Genomic DNA, 20001 nt, shown 5'->3' on the forward strand with positions numbered 1-20001 from the left:
TCTGATGGTGTCAGGAACAAAGATGGCGGTGTGGGACAAGGCTGTGGCAGTGGTGCAAGGGATCACAATTTTCCAAATATACAATATTTAAGGTGGGGTGTTGATTGTGGCAATAGAGTACAGGCGGTCCCCGGGTTACAAGTAAGATAGGGTCTGTAGGTTTGTTCTTAAATTGAATCTGTTTGTAAGTCGGAACATATACATTTTTCAAGTGTAGCTTCAGCTAAAAAAAATATTTAAGCTTTTTGGATAGCCTAGGGAAGGGTTGTAACATTTGTTTTGGTGTCTGTGCCCCTCACTTTCTGTACCAATGACAATTGGATTTTGAAAATTTTGGGTTGTTGTGGAAACAAGCCTTGGTGATAAAGCATCAGTTGAGGTGCCTTTTTCCCAAGCCCTTGTACACACGGTCGGACATTCCGACAACAAAATCCGTTGGATTTTGTCCGACGGATTTTGTCCAAAACTGGTGTTGCATACACACGGTCAGAAAATCCGATCGTTCGTAACGCGATGACGTAATTTAGTTACGACGGGACTACATTCAGGCTAGTAGCCAATAGCTTTGGTCTAGGAATTTGATCTGAGCATGCGTGGCACTTTGTCTGATCGGAATTCTCTACAAACGATCGGACTTTGTCCGATCGGATCATGTTGTCGGAAATTTTTTATATCCAGCCCTCAAACTTTGTCGGTCGGACATTCCGACGGAAAAAGAAAAAGTCCAATGAAGCCCACACACGGTCGGATTATCCGACAACACGGTCCGATCGGACATTTTCCGACGGAATTTCCATCCCGTGTGTACAAGGGCTCGCAGGAGTAAATTTCCCTTCCTGCGGGTAGATTTCCTCAGTCTTCCTGTTGTCTCCCTCCGTTTGCAAGTAGGAGTCGTTTGTAAGTCGGATGTTTGTAACTAGGGGACCGTCTGTACAGGACTTTCAATGCAATATTCCCACCGCACACATTCCTGTAAAGATGACTATATTCATAAATGGGTGCTGAAGCGACCACCGTCTGGAACCGTGTATAGTCAAAGAAAGTAATGTGACCACCACACCAGGATCTCCAAAAATCAGTCCTAAACTTTAATCAGCGATCATATAATTACAGCAGAAAGCCACGTTTCGAAGCCACGCAGGACCCCTTCATCAGGCATGTGACGAGTAGAGTATAGGAGATACAATCCCAACATGCTTAAACAAAAAAACTAAATTATATACAATGGGACTTTAGTTTTGCCTCTGGTAGGGAATATATGAGTCATCATTAACACATAAAAGTGAATATAAAACTTTGGCAATATCTTATCACAGTTCAGTATTTAAAATCCACCAAAAAGGCATATGAAGACATTAATAAAACCACAATAGTACAGAAGGCAAACACAATACAGTACAGGTCTACGCATTTCAAGGTTTAAACCGCCACTTTATTACCGCTGAAGTCACAAAGATGATACAGTATTTGTTATACTTTTACCACCTCCGCGACATAAGTTCAACCTGTAAGTAGAGGGCAGATAATGAGCCCCCACCGGCCCATGGGGAAACCCTCATAGGCACCCAAAAAATAAAAAAAATAAATCAATATGATCATCATATGCACCATGTAGACTCGCTGGATAAACTGACCCACACATGAAATATTAGAGGGCTGAGCGTCACAGATGTGTTGTCATGGGTTGCTCCCCCAAGGAAAAATGAACACAACCTAAAAGGCCCAGACAAGGGAAAACGACAACCACTTTTTTTTTGTTGTTGTTGTTTTTTTAAATAAAAGTGACAACACTTTCGTGTGAATATTTTGAGATGTACCCCAATCCTCCCCTTGAAAAAGTAGAAAGTCACGTTGACTACTTTTAGGCTGGCCATACATTATACAATTTTCTTGCAAAATTTCCTTTAGATTCACCTTCAGCTATGTAGTGCAAGGGCCTGCCTGAGTGCATACAATTTGAAAGTGTTTAGTTTGACCTCATATCATATGGTTTTGGTAAATCTAAAAGGAAAGTTGTAAAAGAAAAAATTGTAAAATATATGGCCAGCCATAGACTACTCTTTGCCTCATTATAGGCCTTATAGGTGGTGGCCATTTTCCCTTGGGGGGGGGGGGGGAGCAACTACAACCTCACAACTGATATCCTAAATGCTCAGCCCTCTAATATGCCATGTGCGGGCCAGTTTGTCCAGCGAGTCTACCAGGTGCACATGATCAGCTTGACTTTTGTGGTGCCTATGAGGGTTTCCCAAAGGCTGGAGGGGGCTCATTATTTGTCTCTTACTTTCGGGTCAGACTTAAGTTGCAGAGATGGTGGAAGTGCAAATATTTTTATCAAATATCTTTATGAGGCTTCAGAGGTCCTGAAGTAGCGATTTGTTCCGTGAAATGCGTAGATCTGGATTGTGCTTGCAATCTAGCCTCCTGTACTACCTTGGTTGGAATGACCTCAAAGTCCCATTGCCACTGTTATTCCTGGTTTTTGTTTGCAATGAATCACAACAGGACAAAACAAAAAAGATCTTCTAGGTAGGTGTGTAGTTGGATCAAAGTCAACCCTGAATAGGGGGGTAAGGTGTGTGTGTGTGTGGTGGGGGGGGGGGGGGGTGTAATGGAGGGGGTGAAGTTCCTCCTTAAAAAGTCATCCTTGAGCTCCAGTCCATGACTTTGCCTAGGCTAAGATAAGGTCATCAGTTTACTGCAGGTAGGAGGAAGAATATCCTCAGTCTTTTCTCCCACAGTGATCAAACTACACCATTGTAACTCAATGCAAATTAGAAGGCGAGATGCCGCAGCAGTTTACATAGTTGGTTATTTTGCTGGCCTGCCACAATAAACATCGTGTTCTTCGTTCTTCGCTTTATAATTCTGGACTCCTGGGTTTAATTCCTACCAGGATGCTATCAGCACGAAGTTTGTATGCTGTTCATCAAGGGTTCCTCCCACAGCCCAAAAGCTCTATAAGGTAGATAAAACAAATTTAGCCTGAAGAGGCTTTCATCTGCAGAGAACTAAGGAAGTGGGATGGTCTCCGACCAGCCTGGTCAAGAAAACCTCAACAAAGGCTACAGAAATGGCAGAACTACCGCCGGGTGTGTCCAGGAGCCCCGAAAGAACACAAATACATAACTTCCCAAATATATTCAAACAATATACAGCTGGGAAAATCCTGAGCCTGGTTTGGAAGGCATCAAAGAAATAAAAGGTGCTCACAGAATGGATAACAGATGTGTCAGCCTACCGAACCCCCCCCCCCCCCCCCCCGTGCAGAACATATTATGGGGGGGGGGGGGCAATAATCTACATTGAGAGACAAGCATTCCTCAAGTTGCACCTTCATCACTATTCACATGGTGTCAGCCCCTGGAAGATTCTTCGGAGTGATTGCATCCAGTTTACGTCAATTCCCCTCTCCAGACGCTCATCCAGACATAAATCTCGGCTGGTGCGTTGCGCCCGTGAGCCGGGGGGTTAAACTCTCTGCAGCACGGCTCCACCGCTATCCAGATGAGATCATGCTGCGGTCTTGGCTCCGGCCTCCATGTGCATCTTATCAGCTTATCATTCACGTTCCCTCCGGGGGCCACTGGATTAAAATGGAGTGGAGAGACGCGGCTGGCTGCTTTGTGAAATTAATTGGAAAATCGCTGTCTGGGGACTCGGTACCAGGCCGGCAACATCCTCCGGCAATGTGGCTGTAATGACCAGTGGCCTGTCCTGCAAAGCATCCTGGGAGTTGGGGTTAACCAATGGGGGGGGAGCCTGCCTGGAGAAGCCCCATAGGGTGCCATTTTTATACTTGTCCTCCGTATTCGATTGGAGATACAATCTCGGGAACTACACAGAACTTCACTCCCTCTTACGTCCAGGCACGCTTTACACCATTATTGGTCATTTCCCAGACCTCCTCTATCAATTGCCAACCTGTGGTAGTTTAAAGGCATATAAGAAGGCAAAGATGAGCAGCTAAACACACAGAGACTGCTTTTGTATCTGTTGTGGAAATTTTATGAAGATGTATTTCAATATGTATTGTCATAGTGTCTCCCAGTGTTAGTTCTCCCGCAGATCGCTCTAAAGAGCTGACTGGGACAGACTGGCACTGAACACTGAAGAAATGGCCGCAATCCAAGGTCCATCAAAATTCTTATTTAATAAAGAACATCCCAAGTGTTACAAACAGTTCGGTAGACGCGTTTCACACACTAACAGGTGCGCTTATTTATTACCAAGTTGAGATCTGTTTAGTAGTGAACAGCTCCTTGGGGATGTAGAGAAGTGTTGGCAGAGTGGGGATATGTCCGCCAGCAAAGGGCCCCTGTGCGATGCACAGAACGATCGTCTGGAGGGGGGGGATGTGTTTGCTCTGCAAAGACATTATCGGTTTAGCAGACGTGCGCTCGTGTCACCCCTGTATGCCTGATCAATATATTTGGGGTGCCATGGCGTACACTTGCAGACTGTACATCCACACTGGACAGTAGTCATTGTTCATTGGTTGTTGTATAAACTCATCCTTTGGATGGATTTCCTGTGTTGACATTCATATCCTGTGAGGTCATTTCCCATGGAGGAAGCGATTGGCTGTTGGGGTCAGGACTTCCTGTGGGTCATTGCTTCTGTTGTCTTTGAATAAAGGAGCCAGTGTGATGCTCAGTGGAGGGCAGTCATGCTGAGATGAGGACGTAAGCGGTGGTCATGTCTGTTTCATTGGGGATATGCGGGAAACAGAGTGATAGGTAAGATGCATTATAACATTATACTGAAAGGGCGCGTATTAGTGCAGGTGAGATTGATTACATATAGCGAAATCTCCATGTCATATCCCCGTCCAGCCAGTCCTGGGATTTACACAGCTTTGCCAAACTGTAACAACAAATTGGTGACTTAATATTTCCTCTTCTGTAGATACGCAATACAACGCTTCCCCCAACTCCAGCCTGTGAGTGGACATTAAAGAAGCAGCAGCAGACTGTTGGGCTCTTCCCTCTGCTCTCTCTTCCTATTAGTGAATAGGTATGCAGCACACCCAACTAACTCATAGGGGGTTATTTTTGAAAGGCAAATCCACTTTTCACTGAAAGTACACTTGGAAGTGCAGTCGCTCTAAGGCCCCTTTCCCACTGGGGCGGTGCGGGCGTCGGCGGTAAAGTGTCGCTATTTTTATAAATCTAAGGGGTAGATCTGAAATGAGTGGAAGCTCTGCTGATTTTACCATCCAATCATGTGCAAGCTAAAATGCGTTTTTTTATTTTCCTTGCATGTCCCCCTCGGATCTACAGCGACTTTACCTCCAAGTGCATTTTCCTTTAGTAAATAACCCCCATAGTGTTGCTCTTCCCTTTTCCTGTCTGAGCTCTGCTCCACACTGCATTATAAGTAGCTAAAAGTCAAATTTAAAAGTAAACTCTTGAGTTTGCCATTTTTTTTCCAGCTTTTGTTCCATCTTAGTGCTGCTGCTTTCATGCAGCCTCTTTGCAGTCACTTCCCGTCTATACGCACTCCAGCGACGACTGCATGGCAACTTTCATGGTATATTTCCTAATGGTAATAACAGTGGACCATACTTGTGTATTGTGTGTTTACATGGCCACAAGTCTTCAATGGAAGCCCATATGACAGGGTGACAACGCAGAACAATTGGCAGACAGAGACAGAGATCGTTGTCACCCTATAACAGGAAGTGCCTCAGCAAGGACCACCAGAGATTTATTTTAAATGAAAGCTGAAAATGTAATACTAGGAAGCGACATTACCAACTGACATGGAAGGAAGGGCTCTTTAGAAGCCCAACTATTGGGAAAATCCTCGCTTGCAGAGGGGCTGCCCCTAGAACTGCAAGGGTTGAATGCTCATTTAGGTGTAGGAGACAGAAAACCTGATCCTCTGCTTCCCCAGCACAGAGCGCTCCCCTATTCTCCAGCAGTGGTCTGTTCCTCTGTGTCCTCACATCCAATGTAGAATTATGGGCTCCATATCAGTCCAGACAACATTAGAGGCATCCAACCACCAGTGTGGGGGAGAAGAGGCTGCAGGGACTGGCCTTTCAGATCACAGGCAATATGTTCACTTGCTGCCATAGGTACCTGGACACCCCGGGGTGACTGGCCTGCTATTGGACGATAAAAAATCATTTTCAGATTTTATATGTAGCGCTATCCCCTAGAGGGCCACTGGATTTTGGGTCGCCCTACTCCTGCACAGCCGGGCAACTCATATTTTTCCACCTTACATCCTCCGTCAGGAAGCGGCCTATTGGCCAGAGATCCCCTGAACATTCAGGCTGCCAACTCTATACCCCCTCCCACTAAGTTCTGGAACATTCCAGAAGTTTCCAGAAGCAAGGGGGAGGTACTAGAGGATTAGCCTGCAGAGCCTGCCAGCTGACCTTAATCTGAAATCCACAGCAATTACCCGGACTCACTTAACCGCTTCAGCCCTGGGAGATTTTACCCCCTTACTGACCAGAGCACTTTTTGAGATTCTGCACTGCGTTGTTTTAACTGACAATTGCGCGGTTGTGCAACGTTGCACCCAAACAAAATTGACATCCTTTTTCTCCCACAAATAGAGCTTTCTGTTGGTGTTATTTAATCACCTCTGCGTTTTTTATTTTTTGCGTGTTAAAAAAAGAGCAACAATTTAAAAAAAATAAAAAAACGCAATACTTTTTGCTATAATAAACATCCCCCAAAAATATGTTCAAAAAAACATTTTTTTTTTCCTCAGTTTAGGCCAATATGTATTCTTCTACATATTTTTGGTAAAAAAATAAAAAAATTGCAATAAGCGTATATTGATTGGTTTGCGCAAAAGTTATAACGTCAACAAAATAGGGGATAATTTTATGGCATTTTTATTATTCAATTTTTTTTTTGTAATGGCGACAATCTGCGATTTTTATCGGGACTGCGTCATTATGGCGAACACATCGGACACTTTTGACACTATTTTGGAACCATTGTCATTTATACAGCAATCAGCGCTATAAAAATGCACTGATTACTGTGTAAATGACACTGACAGTGAAGGGGTTAACCACTAGGGGGCAATGAAGGGGTTAAGTGTGTCCTAGGGAGTGATTCTAACTGTGGGGGGGATGGGCTTCAAGTCACATGACAGCGATCACTGCTCCTGATGACAGGGAGCAGTGATCTGTTATGACACAAGCCAGAACGGGGAAATGCCTTGTTTACATAGGCACTTCCCGGTTCTGAGGCTCCGTGACACGATCACCGGGAGACTGGTGGACATCGAATCTGCCGGTCCCGAGGGCACGGTCACGCTGTACGCTTGCTAGCCACGGCTCTTAAAGGGGACATACAGGTACGCCCATTTGCCCACCGCTGCCATTGTGCCGATGTACATCGGCATGCGGTGGTTGGCAAATGGTTAAAGCAGAACTTCAGTCATTTTTTCAACGGAGTGGAAGCTCTGCTGATTTTATCATCCAATCATGTGGAAGCTAAAATGCTGTTTTTTATCTTCCTTGCATGTCCCCCTCGGGTCTACAGCGACTTTACTTACAAGTGCACTTTCAGTGCAAAGTGGATTTTCCTTTAGTAAATAACCCCCAATGTTTCCTATTATCTCTTAGCGCTGAGCAATGTTGATAAACATTTGCCAGATGGTTGTTTTGGGCTTTTTTTGTGTTTTTTTTTGTTTGTTTTTTTACAACTGAGTGAGCAGAGAACGGCTCAGCACTTGAATGAATCGTGGAAATGCCGGATTAAGATCGTGAGGGGGTTGAATCAAAATCACGATTTTTTAACGATTAATTGTGCAGCTCTACTTTGTTGCTATTTTTTATTTTTTATTTTCATTCTGAGAGCTTTTTTTTTATGTCACGTGACTGACACAGCACCAATCACCACTGTACAGACAGATTTCCTCCAGATAAGAACAAAAAGGGGAAATGAACAGCATAGAAGGGAACTGAAACTGGAGCATGCTCAGTAGATGTGGCAATGGCTGGCTTACACTCAGGCTGCATCAGGGATACAAATTCAAAATACAGACGTCCTCTGCTGCTTGAGCATACATCTACTATAAACTCCTCCCTATTTCCTGGAGGACAGGAAAAACCTGGGAAATGTCGTGATCTCTGAACGATTAAATAAGGTACTACAATTTTTGGTAATAAATTAAATACAGCGGCATGATCTTTATACATAAATTGTAGGGATTAAGGCAATTAACCATCGTATGTTTAATATCACTTTAAGGCTGGATGGTATATGAACTCTAAGTTAACAGCTGAATGTATATGCCAGGATGGCAGTGATGGTATCCACACACATAGCAGTATAGTCTCAATAGAACTCATCCCCCAACATGAAGGGGATAGCCCCAAAAGTCCTAACCAACACCCCCCCCCCCCCCCGATATTTTAAATAAAATGATTTGTGACATATAGCAGACAATTCTCTACACCTCCTCTGGGTGGGAAGTGAATTGGGGTTAGTCATGTTCCTGGCTGTGGCATGCGAAGGGTTAACTCTAGAAACCTAGAAGGCCCCAGCTGGTGAAGGAGGCCTGATAATCAGAGGACTGGTGAGGACACTTCCTGAGTGTCAGCAGAAGAGATTGCATTCCGCACACCGTCTTCTCCTAATTTCCCCCATTATTACCTGAAGAGACTCGGCGGGGGTCACACATGGAAAATGGCAATGAGCTCACCAGATGAGTGCAGTACTGCATGCCACCACCAGGGGGAGGCACTGCATTACATCCATACAGTATATACAAAAAATTATTTTGGAATAAGAAAGTGCTGAAATGAGCAACAATATTCCATTTCTGCTTTCACCTCCTTCCTGTGTAATGCAACAAGCAGCCAAACTATACAACATTGTGTCAGTATTTAATAAAAAGACTGTAAGGACTTTATTGGTTGGTCTGCACCCTCCGGCTACCTTTACTAAACCGCATTCTCCACCAAGTCGATTCTGTTCTATAAGATATACCGGTAGTTCTACCCCTCTGGACCCCACTGCACCCGGCGAGCCGCTCTACCAATATTCCAGGACAACAGAGGTAACCTGAGCTGATGGTGCACTGAAAGGCATGGATGAAAAGCACAGGGGGAAGCTCAGAAGAAGAAAAAACATCAAGTAGTGAAAGTTCCAGGAGAGTGCACAATAATGTGCATTCAGAAAAAAATTGACATCAACCAGTTAGGCCATTCTAGGGACCAACCAGGCCAGTGCAGGAGAAATGCCGATTTAGGAGGCAGTCAGGCCAATCCAGCAATCTAGGAGCCTGTCAGGTTAACCTAGGAGAACGTCAAGCCAAACTAGAAGACAGTCTGGCTAATCTAAGAGCCTAACCTAGGAGCTTACCTAGGAGCCAGTGAGTCCAATCTAAAAAGCAAGTCGGGCCAATTTAGGAGACAGTCGGGCTAATCTTGGAACCAATCTAGCCAACCCTGGGAGACAGTCAGGCCTATTTAAAAAAGGCAGCCAGACTAATTGAAGAGCCTGTCAGGATAATCAAGGAGACTTTCTGGCTCCTATATTTAAGTGTCACCTTGAGAAAGGGGTCCTTTGTGGCCCCTGGAACGGTAGTATTTGTAATTGACTTTGCTTTTTTGTATATGGCTTTTGAAATTTGACCTTATTAAAATTGTGGGGTGTACTGGTTTAGCACTTGCGACTTTATTGAAAGGCAAATGTAACAGGCAGTCAGGCCAAGATGGGAGCCGGTCGGGCCAAGATGGGAGCCGGTCGGGCCAAGATGGGAGCCGGTCGGGCCAAGATGGGAGCCGGTCGGGCCAAGATGGGAGCCAGTCGGGCCAAGATGGGAGCCGGTCGGGCCAAGATGGGAGCCGGTCGGGCCAAGATGGGAGCCGGTCGGGCCAAGATGGGAGCCAGTCGGGCCAAGATGGGAGCCAGTCGGGCCAAGATGGGAGCCAGTCGGGTCAAGATGGGAGCCAGTCGGGTCAAGATGGGAGCCAGTCGGGTCAAGATGGGAGCCAGTCGGGTCAAGATGGGAGCCAGTCGGTCAAGATGGAGCCAGTCGGGTCAAGATGGGAGCCAGTCGGGCCAAGATGGGAGACGGTCGGGCCAAGATGGGAGACGGTCGGGCCAAGATAGGAGCCAGTCGGGTCAAGATAGGAGCCAGTCAGGCCAAAATAGGAGCCATTCAAGCCAAAATAGGAGCCAGCAGATAAAGTGTTATCCCAACAATAATAATATAACAAGCTGAAGATTACAGACAGAAGCATCAACCAGGAAAATAAAAAAATCAGAGCAACAAATAACTTTCGGCTAATTCAGTTGCACACACAAGAAATCAGAGACTATGCAAACATCCTAAGACATCGAGCATTCCCTCACATACAGCATGCAAACGTGCCAGAAGAAAGATCAAAATCAAGGACCAAATAAAATGAATACATACTAACTGATAAATAAATAACAGATATAATTATAAAAATAAAATATTTACGGGACTACAATATAAAATGCCAAATTTCCATGCAAAATAATTGTACCGCTTTCAGCACCTAAAACCAGAACTAATCATACTGCCAGGGATGTTAAAGAAACACCAGGATCAGTTTAACACAATGCTTGCCTCTTGCCAGCAAGAAGTGTCTATGTCAATGTACACCCAAAATATCTTCCACAAAAGGGACACTTCAGGTTTGGGAGGATCTCAGCAGGCTGAGTAATCCGCCAGCTTCACCTATCTTTCCAATGTCCCCAGTCCTGCCACCTGCCGTGGTCACAGTAGTACCCAACACGAGGTCTCATATTCTGTAACAATGAAGACATCTAGAATCTTGTAAGGGGGGTGGCAGGGGACAGAGTTAGGGACACATTCCTTTATTCCATCTTCTATTAATAAATGCTGACAGATCAGTACTCACCCCTCTCGCAGGTGCGGCCCCAGTGCCCGGTACCGGTGCAGTCACACACAAAGCGGTTCCAGCCATCTCGGCAGCCGGCGTTGTTCTTACAGGGGTAACTGTCGCACTGCTTGCCGCTCACACGGTTACAGAAGGATTTCACACTGGCGGCATTCTGCGCCTCCGCTAGCTGACGGATGTTTTTGCTGCGACCGTCGATGAAAAGGTCGCGGATGCAGCCCACGTAACCGTAGTTCAACATGGCCGTCCACAACTCGGTGGGCAGAATGAGTCCAGCGCGGTTCTCGGGGAGGCCCCCCAGGTACATGTCCCCTTCCAGGTCCAGAATTTCGCTCTCCCCGCTGGCGGTGAATGGAGTGCGTTTACTGTTCACGGAGATGGTGCCTGTAAAGAGAAAAACTATTAACACACATAAAGGCAATGGAAGAGGCTTATCTATACAATGCAGTAATGGGTGGATGATATAGAACCCTCCTAATATATATATATATATATATATAGTTCAGAAACCAGGAATGCTCTAGAATACCATCACTGATTAGCAGAGTCACATATTATGAGTATCGCCTCTGGTCTAAATCATTATAATATTGTATAAAGTACCATCATCCAGAATTTGTAGTTTTTAAAGGAAGGGGGGCTTAAATGGAAATACCGGGTAGTCGCTCACACCAACCCCATATGTAGTTCCATTCAGCCATATAATAGATTGGACTATACCAGTACTTGGTAATGGAAAAACACTAATAAAATTTAAAATCAATATAATTTTAATAAGGATATAAAACAAAACAGTAATGAAATATCACTTGAAGAAGTACAGTAATATGCACATCACAGTTGAGGTATTCCTGACGGGTTCTCCATAGGGAACATTCAACCGTAGAGAGTGCACAACAAATTTCCTCGACTAGTTTCGCGGGAACAAGCCCGCTTCCTCAGGAGGATATCTATATAAAGGTATCACAATCATTAGATAATACATACATATAAAGATATAAGCAATACAATTATCACAATGTTATTGATTTTACATACACAAATTCCCTACATGTTTAAAAAGGACGGCAATAGGGAAAAATAAGATTGCGCTATGGACAAATTTACCTGTTCACCAGACAGGTTAAAAATAACTAAAATGAAGTGAACTATAAGGGGTTAAAGCTGCCTGTGCTTGAAACCTATCCCTATAAATGGGAATAGGCTAGAAATCTGAAAAGTAAATTGAGCTTTGGCGCTAAAACCTTTTTGTGTACTATAAATATAAATGCTGATACTCTGAAGAGTTAAACGAGACCTAATGTGGAAATCTCCCAAACTCCACTATATGCGTGATATTTAACGAATTACGTGAAACAAAAAATAAATATATAAATGAAATGTGTGTCTATTATCTTACAACACAAACATGCACATGTGTAGTGAAAAATATGGTTAATCTGTCACAATTAAAAATATTAGGTGCTTTAGTGGAAAATCATATGCGAGCCAAAAATTATGCTCAAAATCCTCAAAAGTGACAATCAGAAAAGCATTGTGAAAATACCAAGTAAAAAAAACAAAAAATCATATAATGTCCAACTAAAAATATTTTTTCAAAATCGCATCATCTAGTTGCTGGAAAAACGCATGGAACTTTTATCAGATGAGGAAGGTAAAGCAAGGTGACTGGTGTAAAAGGGTTGAATGCATTCCTCTCCGGTGCGCCACTCTGTGTTAGAAAAGAGATATATATATGCGCTCACCAGACACCAAACCCTCAATGGGTTAACCGAACAGTCACAGTATGAGCCACTGTGCAGCTTTCTTAGGGCTCTGCCTCCGCTGTGCTGTGGGGATATTTTGCACTCTTCCTTCCGTAAATAGTCCGTTTAGCGTTTATACATAAAGGGAAACAGAAGTACAGCCATAGTGCAATACTGTTGTATGAACGTTCTTGTTTATTTAAAATCAGGTTACTCACAAAGTCCGAAAAGACAAATCGCTATGAAATTGATTGCGCCGGCGTTGCTGCTTGAATAACAGTGTAAGGTGCACGTCCTAGGCCACGCCCTACGCGTTTCGTCAGAGCGACGCTCCAGATGACGTCGCTCTGACGAAACGCGTAGGGCGTGGCCTAGGACGTGCACCTTACACTGTTATTCAAGCAGCAACGCCGGCGCAATCAATTTCATAGCGATTTGTCTTTTCGGACTTTGTGAGTAACCTGATTTTAAATAAACAAGAACGTTCATACAACAGTATTGCACTATGGCTGTACTTCTGTTTCCCTTTATGTATAAACGCTAAACGGACTATTTACGGAAGGAAGAGTGCAAAATATCCCCACAGCACAGCGGAGGCAGAGCCCTAAGAAAGCTGCACAGTGGCTCATACTGTGACTGTTCGGTTAACCCATTGAGGGTTTGGTGTCTGGTGAGCGCATATATATATCTCTTTTCTAACACAGAGTGGCGCACCGGAGAGGAATGCATTCAACCCTTTTACACCAGTCACCTTGCTTCACCTTCCTCATCTGATAAAAGTTCCATGCGTTTTTCCAGCAACTAGATGATGCGATTTTGAAAAAATATTTTTAGTTGGACATTATATGATTTTTTGTTGTTTTTACTTGGTATTTTCACAATGCTTTTCTGATTGTCACTTTTGAGGATTTTGAGCATAATTTTTGGCTCGCATATGATTTTCCACTAAAGCACCTAATATTTTAATTGTGACAGATTAACCATATTTTTCACTACACATTGTTTGTGTTGTAAGATAATAGACACACATTTCATTTATATATTTATTTTTTGTTTCACGTAATTCGTTAAATATCACGCATATAGTGGAGTTTGGGAGATTTCCACTTTAGGTCTCGTTTAACTCTTCAGAGTATCAGCATTTATATTTATAGTACACAAAAAGGTTTTAGCGCCAAAGCTCAATTTACTTTTCATGTTTAAAAGGAGATCAGCTCACCCTACTTCAAGGAACAGGCTGCAGGCAGGGAGATCCACAAAGTCCCCCCACGGTGAACATGGGGGATTGGTAAACGCCGGCTCTGGTAAATAATATTATAATAATTTATCAATTGAGTAGAGGTATATCTTGAATTAAGAAGGGGAAGGGAGGGGGAGGGGGGGGGTGGGAAAGGAAGAGGGGAAGAAAGAGGGGGAGGGGGGAAGGGAGGGGGGGTGGGGGAAAGGGGGGGGAAAGGGGAGGGGGGGAAAAGGGGGGAAGAAAAAGGGGGGCGAAGGATAGGGGGGGTGGGGGGGGGGAGAAAGGAGAAAACAGACCTCGTGATGGATAAATCAGTGACCTAATCTCACTGATTTATCCATCACGAGGTCTGTTTTCTCCTTTCTCTCCCCCCCCCCCCACCCCCCTATCCTTCGCCCCCCTTTTTCTCCCCCCTTCCCCCCCCCTTTTTTTTTTCCCCCCTCCCCCTTTCCCGCCCCCCCCCCCCCCTTTCCCCCCCTTCCCCCCACCCCCCCTCCCTTCCCCCCTCCCCTCTTTCTTCCCTCTTCCTTTCCCCCCCCCCCCCCCTCCCCCTCCCTTCCCCTTCTTAATTCAAGATATACCTCTACTCAATTGATAAATTATTATAATATATTTACCCAGAGCCGGCGTTTACCAATCCCCCATGTTCACCGTGGGGACTTTGTGGATCTCCCTGCCTGCAGCCTGTTCCTTGAAGTAGGGTGAGCTGATCTCCTTTTTAAACATGTAGGGAATTTGTGTATGTAAAATCAATAACATTGTGATAATTGTATTGCTTATATCTTTATATGTATGTATTATCTAATGATTGTGATACCTTTATATAGATATCCTCCTGAGGAAGCGGGCTTGTTCCCGCGAAACTAGTCGAGGAAATTTGTTGTGCACTCTCTACGGTTGAATGTTCCCTATGGAGAACCCGTCAGGAATACCTCAACTGTGATGTGCATATTACTGTACTTCTTCAAGTGATATTTCATTACTGTTTTGTTTTATATCCTTATTAAAATTATATTGATTTTAAATTTTATTAGTGTTTTTCCATTACCAAGTACCGGTATAGTCCAATCTATTATATGGCTGAATGGAACTACATATGGGGTTGGTGTGAGCGACTACCCGGTATTTCCATTTAAGCCCCCCTTCCTTTAAAAACTGATTAGCAGAGGGTGGCCTGCTCCAGAGCCAACTAATATTAGGTTTGAACCCCAAAATTAATGTGATATTGTGAGGATTCTAAAGCAGAAACCCACAACAGTCATATATGAGGGGGGGTCCAAAATTATTCAATAACTAGGGGTCTGTTCTAGAATCTTCCTAGAACCACCACTATATGATTTGTGGGGGGCTGATCTAGAACCCCCGCTATATGATTTGCTGAGGTGAATGCTCCAGAACCCCCTACAATATGATTTGCGGGGGGGCGGCTCTATAATTCCACAACATGATTTGATTAAAAGGGCTGATCTAGAACCCCCACTATATGATTTGCTGAGGTGAATGCTCCCCCCCTACGATATGATTCTCGGGGGGGGGGTGCTCTAGAATCCCACTACATGATTTGATTAATTTTGATTAAGAGGGCTGATCTAGAACCCCCTACTATATGTTTTGCTGAGGGAGCCTGCTCTAGAATTTACTTGTAGTGGCATTGAGGCAACCATCACACAGAGGTACATGCCTTTTATCAGCAAATAACAGCCATGGTCAGATACAGTTTAGGGGTTTCCACCTTCTTCTAATTTATGTAACAAATGCCCTCATTGGGGTATTTATTTTCCTCGCTCTGCGAATAATTCAATCAATCTTAATGACGGAGTGTGAGCAATCTCCGCACAGCGCAAATGTCAAGAGCGTTTCATTAGAAAGGTTAATACAACAGGGACACAGGAGGATTTCAGAGCGCGGCTTTTCGTGGCTTCAGCCAACTGCAATGGGCGGACAGGCCAGCTTTTGAGCAGACACCATGTGCTGTGCAGGACTATGCCCAGCTCCGTCATTAATGGTAATCATTTACACCTACAGATATAGAATATCCAGATATATTTCTGGAATAAGCAGCATACGATATGAAATTGAAAGTTGGATAGCTGGGAGAATGATAGAACATAGAAATAGATTGATAGATAGTAGAATGACACACAGACAGATCGATAGAATAGACAGACAGACCAGACAGACAGACTTACCAAAACAAATGGGACACCCTTCTTTACCACGCACATGAACTTTAATGGCACCCCAGTCTTATTCCATAGGGTTCAATATTGAGTAGGCCCGACCTTTGCAGCTGTAACAGCTTCAACTCTTCTAGGAAGGCTGCCCACAAGGAACAACCTCACACCATAATCGCCCCTGCATCAAATGATTTGGACCAGTGCACAAAGCAAGGTCTATAAAGACATGGATCGGCGAGTTTGGGTGGAGGAACTTGACTGTCCTGCACAGAGTCCTGACCTCAACCCGATAGAACACCTTTGGGATGATTTAGAGCAGAGACTGCGAACCAGCCTTCACATCCAACATCAGTGCCTGATCTCACAAATGCTCTTCTGGAAGAATGGTCAAACATGCCCATGGACACACTCCTAAACCTTGTGGACAGCCTTCCCAGAAGAGTTGAAGCTGTAAAGGGTGGACCAACTCAATATTAAACCCTACGGACTAAGACTGAGATGCCATTAAAGTTCATATGCGTGTAAAGGCATGCGTCCCAATACTTTTGTTACTATAATGCAGAAAGAAAAAGAAAAAAAGAAAAATATTGACAACTAGAAAGAAAGAAAGAAAAGAAAAAAGAAAGAAAGAAAGAAAAAGAAAGAAAGGACAACTAGATAGATAGAAAGATGGGCAGACAGACAGATAATTGAAAGAAAGAAAAAGATTGTCAACTAGATAGACAGACAGATAATAGAAAGAATGAAAAAAGAAAGAAAGAAAGGAAGGAAGGAAAGAAAGAAGGAAAGAAAGAAAAAGAAAGAAAGGAAGAGACTGGCAACTAGACAGATAATAGAAAGAAAGAAAAAAAAAGAAAGAAAGAAAGAGAAAAAGATTGACAACTAATAAAAAGAAAGAAAGAATATTGACAACTAGATAGATAGACATATAAAGGAAGGAAGGAAAGAAAGAAAAGAAGGAAAGAAAGAAAGACATTGACAGATAGATAGATAATAGAAGGAAGGAAGGAAAGAAAGAAGGAAAGAAAAAAAAGGAAAGAAAGAAACAAAGAAAGACATTGACAGATAGATAGATAATAGAAGGAAGGAAGGAAAGAAAAAAAGAAGGAAAGAAAGAAAGAAAGAAAGAAAGAAAGAAAGAAAGAAAGAAAGAAAGAAAGACATTGACAGATAGATAGATAATAGAAAGAAAGAAGAGTGACAACTAGATAGAAAGAAAGACTGGTAGAGAGACAGATAGAGAAAGAAGGAAAGAAAGAAGGAAAGAAGGAAAGAAGGAAAGAAAGAGACTGGCAACTATATAGCTAGATGGATAATAGAAAGAAAGAAAGAAGATTGACAACTAGATAGATAGAAAGATGGGTAGACAGACAGATAGAGAAAATAGGAAAGAAAGAAGGAAAGAAAGAAAGAAAGAAAGAAAGAAAGAAAGACTGGCAACTAGATAAACAGATTATAGAAAGAAAAAAAAAGAAAGAAAGAAAGAAAGAAAGAAAAAGACTGACAACTAGATAAAAAGATAGATATACATACAAATAGACAAATAATAAAAAGAAAGAAAGAATTGACAACTAGATAGATAGGCAGATAATAGAAAGAAGGAAGGAAGGAAGGAAGGAAGGAAGGAAGGAAAGAAAAAAAAAAAAGAAAGAAAGAAAGAAAGAAAGAAAGAAAGAAAGAAAGAAAGAAAGAAAAGAAAAGAAAGAAAAGAAAGACATTGACAGATAGATAGATAATAGAAAGAAAGAAGAGTGACAACTAGATAGATAGAAAGACTGGTAGAGAGACAGATGAAAGAAAGAAAGAAAAACACTGACAACTAGATAATAGAAAGAAAGAAGATTGACAACTAGATAGCTAGAAAGACGGGTAGACAGACAGATAGAGAAAGAAGGAGAGAAGGAAAGAAAGAAAGAAAGAAAGAAAGAAAGAAAGAAAGAAAGAAAGAAAAAGACTGGCAACTAGATAAACAGATTATAGAAAGAAGAAAGAAAGAAAAAGAAAAAGAAAGAAAGAAAGAAAGAAAGAAAGAAAGAAAAAGATTGACAACTAGATAGAAACATAGATATACATACAAACAGACAAATAATAAAAAGAAAGAAAGAATATTGACAACTAGATAGATAGACAGATAATAGAAAGAAAGTAAAAAAGAAAGAAAAGGAGAAACGCTTTTCATAGTACGGCTAAGCAGCCGCGTCAGGTGTTCATGAGATGATTCTGCCGGTATTTGAATATTTGAATGCCCGTGTTTTTCCTCCCCCCCCCCCCCATTTACTGGACAGTAGTTTAGAATGGGGCTAATGCGCCGCAATGCTGCGTTCAATTTTCCGCAACTGCAGCATGTAAACAGCCTCATCCAGCTGTATTGTACTTCTCAGCTGCTTGTTTTTACCTACCCCCCACTCAGCCTCCCATGTGAAAAAGAGACCAAAGATTGCTTTTATAAGCTTTCTGAAAATTTTAGGTGTAAATCTAAGTTCTACAATCGTCAGTCTTTTCCGAGGAGGTCATAAAGTATCAACCTTCAGCTTTCCTGCAGATACAGAAGTGAAGCACTGACACAAAGTTGATGCAAACAATTAGTACAGAGGACACAACTTTCCTCGATTGCCTACAATCCCTCCATGTGTATAAAATCAGAAAACTGTTCTCCACCCTCAGAATCATTGTTTGGACAATACTGCACTGTAGAATAGTCTACATTTATGTCATTATGCTGAGAACAAGGCAATTAACAAAAGAAAGACGGACAGTTATGACCCGGTGGAGGTCTTTCCTGTACAGAAACTGCAATAAAAGTCAAGGTGTCCGTGAGTCCAGGTCCATCATACTGCTGTAGGGAGATGGACTCACTGACACCTTGGCTTTCATTGCAATTCCAAAGGCATTAGGAAACTGAAGGGACCAGACACAGAAGACAATCAGAAGAGAATAAAGGGGTCACCATGACTGGATTCAGTAGTTCTGTTGGTGGATACTTTCTAAGTCAAAACTGTTAGGGCTCTTTCACATGGGTGGCCAAGGGGCGGAACAAACAGGTGGCTAAGCTGCAGTTTTACTGCTCCCTGACCGTCCACCTAAATTTGACCATTAGATATGACCCTGTCACAATTCTTTGCTTCCTGGCTGCAGCAATTTTAACTCCGCAAGCAGAGTTTGCAAAGTGGCGTAGCTCATCGAGAATGCCCATTAAAAACAATTGGAGTGTGCTGCAACAGCGAGTCAAACGGCTTAGTCAACAAGTCTGTATCCAGCGGTTATATCTGCTGGTAGGTACTTTAATCAGTCAAAACTGTTAGGGCACCTTCAAATGGGCAGCCAAGGGGGAAGTAAAAACAGGGAGTTGAGCCGAGGTCCCCAACCTGACTGCCCACCTAAACTCTGCTATTAGGCCTCATGAACACTGGACGTTTTTGGGTGTTTTTACAGCTGCTGTTTTCGGCTTCAGACATTTTTTTTCTACAGTCAATAAACTGTCTGTGCACGCATTGGCTGTTATCAAATGTTTTTGGCTGGGGCATTTTTTTAAAATTAAAAAAACACCAAAACTAGTGGGTTCTGAGAGGAGTTTTTCAGCTGTAAAAACGCTCTAATATCAAAAAACGCCGTTCAGCGCTAAAAAACCCCGCTCACCAGGGTTTCTTTTAACGTTTATGAGCCCATTGAAAAAAAAAAAAAGAAGAAAAAAAGAGGCTTAAAGGGGTTGTAAACCTATGTTTTTTTTTCACCTTAAGGCATCCTATGCCTTAAGGTGAAAAAATACCTGGCAGTGACCGGACCCCCAGCTCCCCCATTTTACTTACCTGAACCCTCGAACTTGACCCACAGGGACGCGCTGTGTCTCTGCCCGGGGTTCTCGGCTCTTGATTGGATAGATTGAGCAGTGCAGCCATTGGTTCCCGCTGCTGTCAATCAAATCCAATGGTGCGGGTGCCGAGGGGCGGGGCAAAGTCCTGCATTTGG

At 43.1% G+C, this 20001-nt stretch overlaps 1 protein-coding gene across 8 annotated transcripts in view; it reads right to left on the bottom strand.

Moving 5' to 3' along the window:
• Positions 1-20001, bottom strand: part of NRXN3 (neurexin 3) — a 464077-nt gene that overhangs the window by 404251 nt on the left and 39825 nt on the right. For all 8 annotated transcript variants that reach the window (XM_077463585.1, XM_077463586.1, XM_077463584.1 and 5 more), the window contains exon 4: positions 10874-11257. In XM_077463585.1, the coding sequence (XP_077319711.1) occupies positions 10874-11257 (384 nt within the window). The remainder of the gene's footprint in view (positions 1-10873; positions 11258-20001) is intronic.

Source organism: Lithobates pipiens, unplaced genomic scaffold, assembly GCF_037356315.1.
Source record: "Lithobates pipiens isolate NorthernLeopardFrog02 unplaced genomic scaffold, aLitPip1_a1.2 Scaffold_30, whole genome shotgun sequence".
Classification (NCBI taxonomy): domain Eukaryota; kingdom Metazoa; phylum Chordata; class Amphibia; order Anura; family Ranidae; genus Lithobates; species Lithobates pipiens.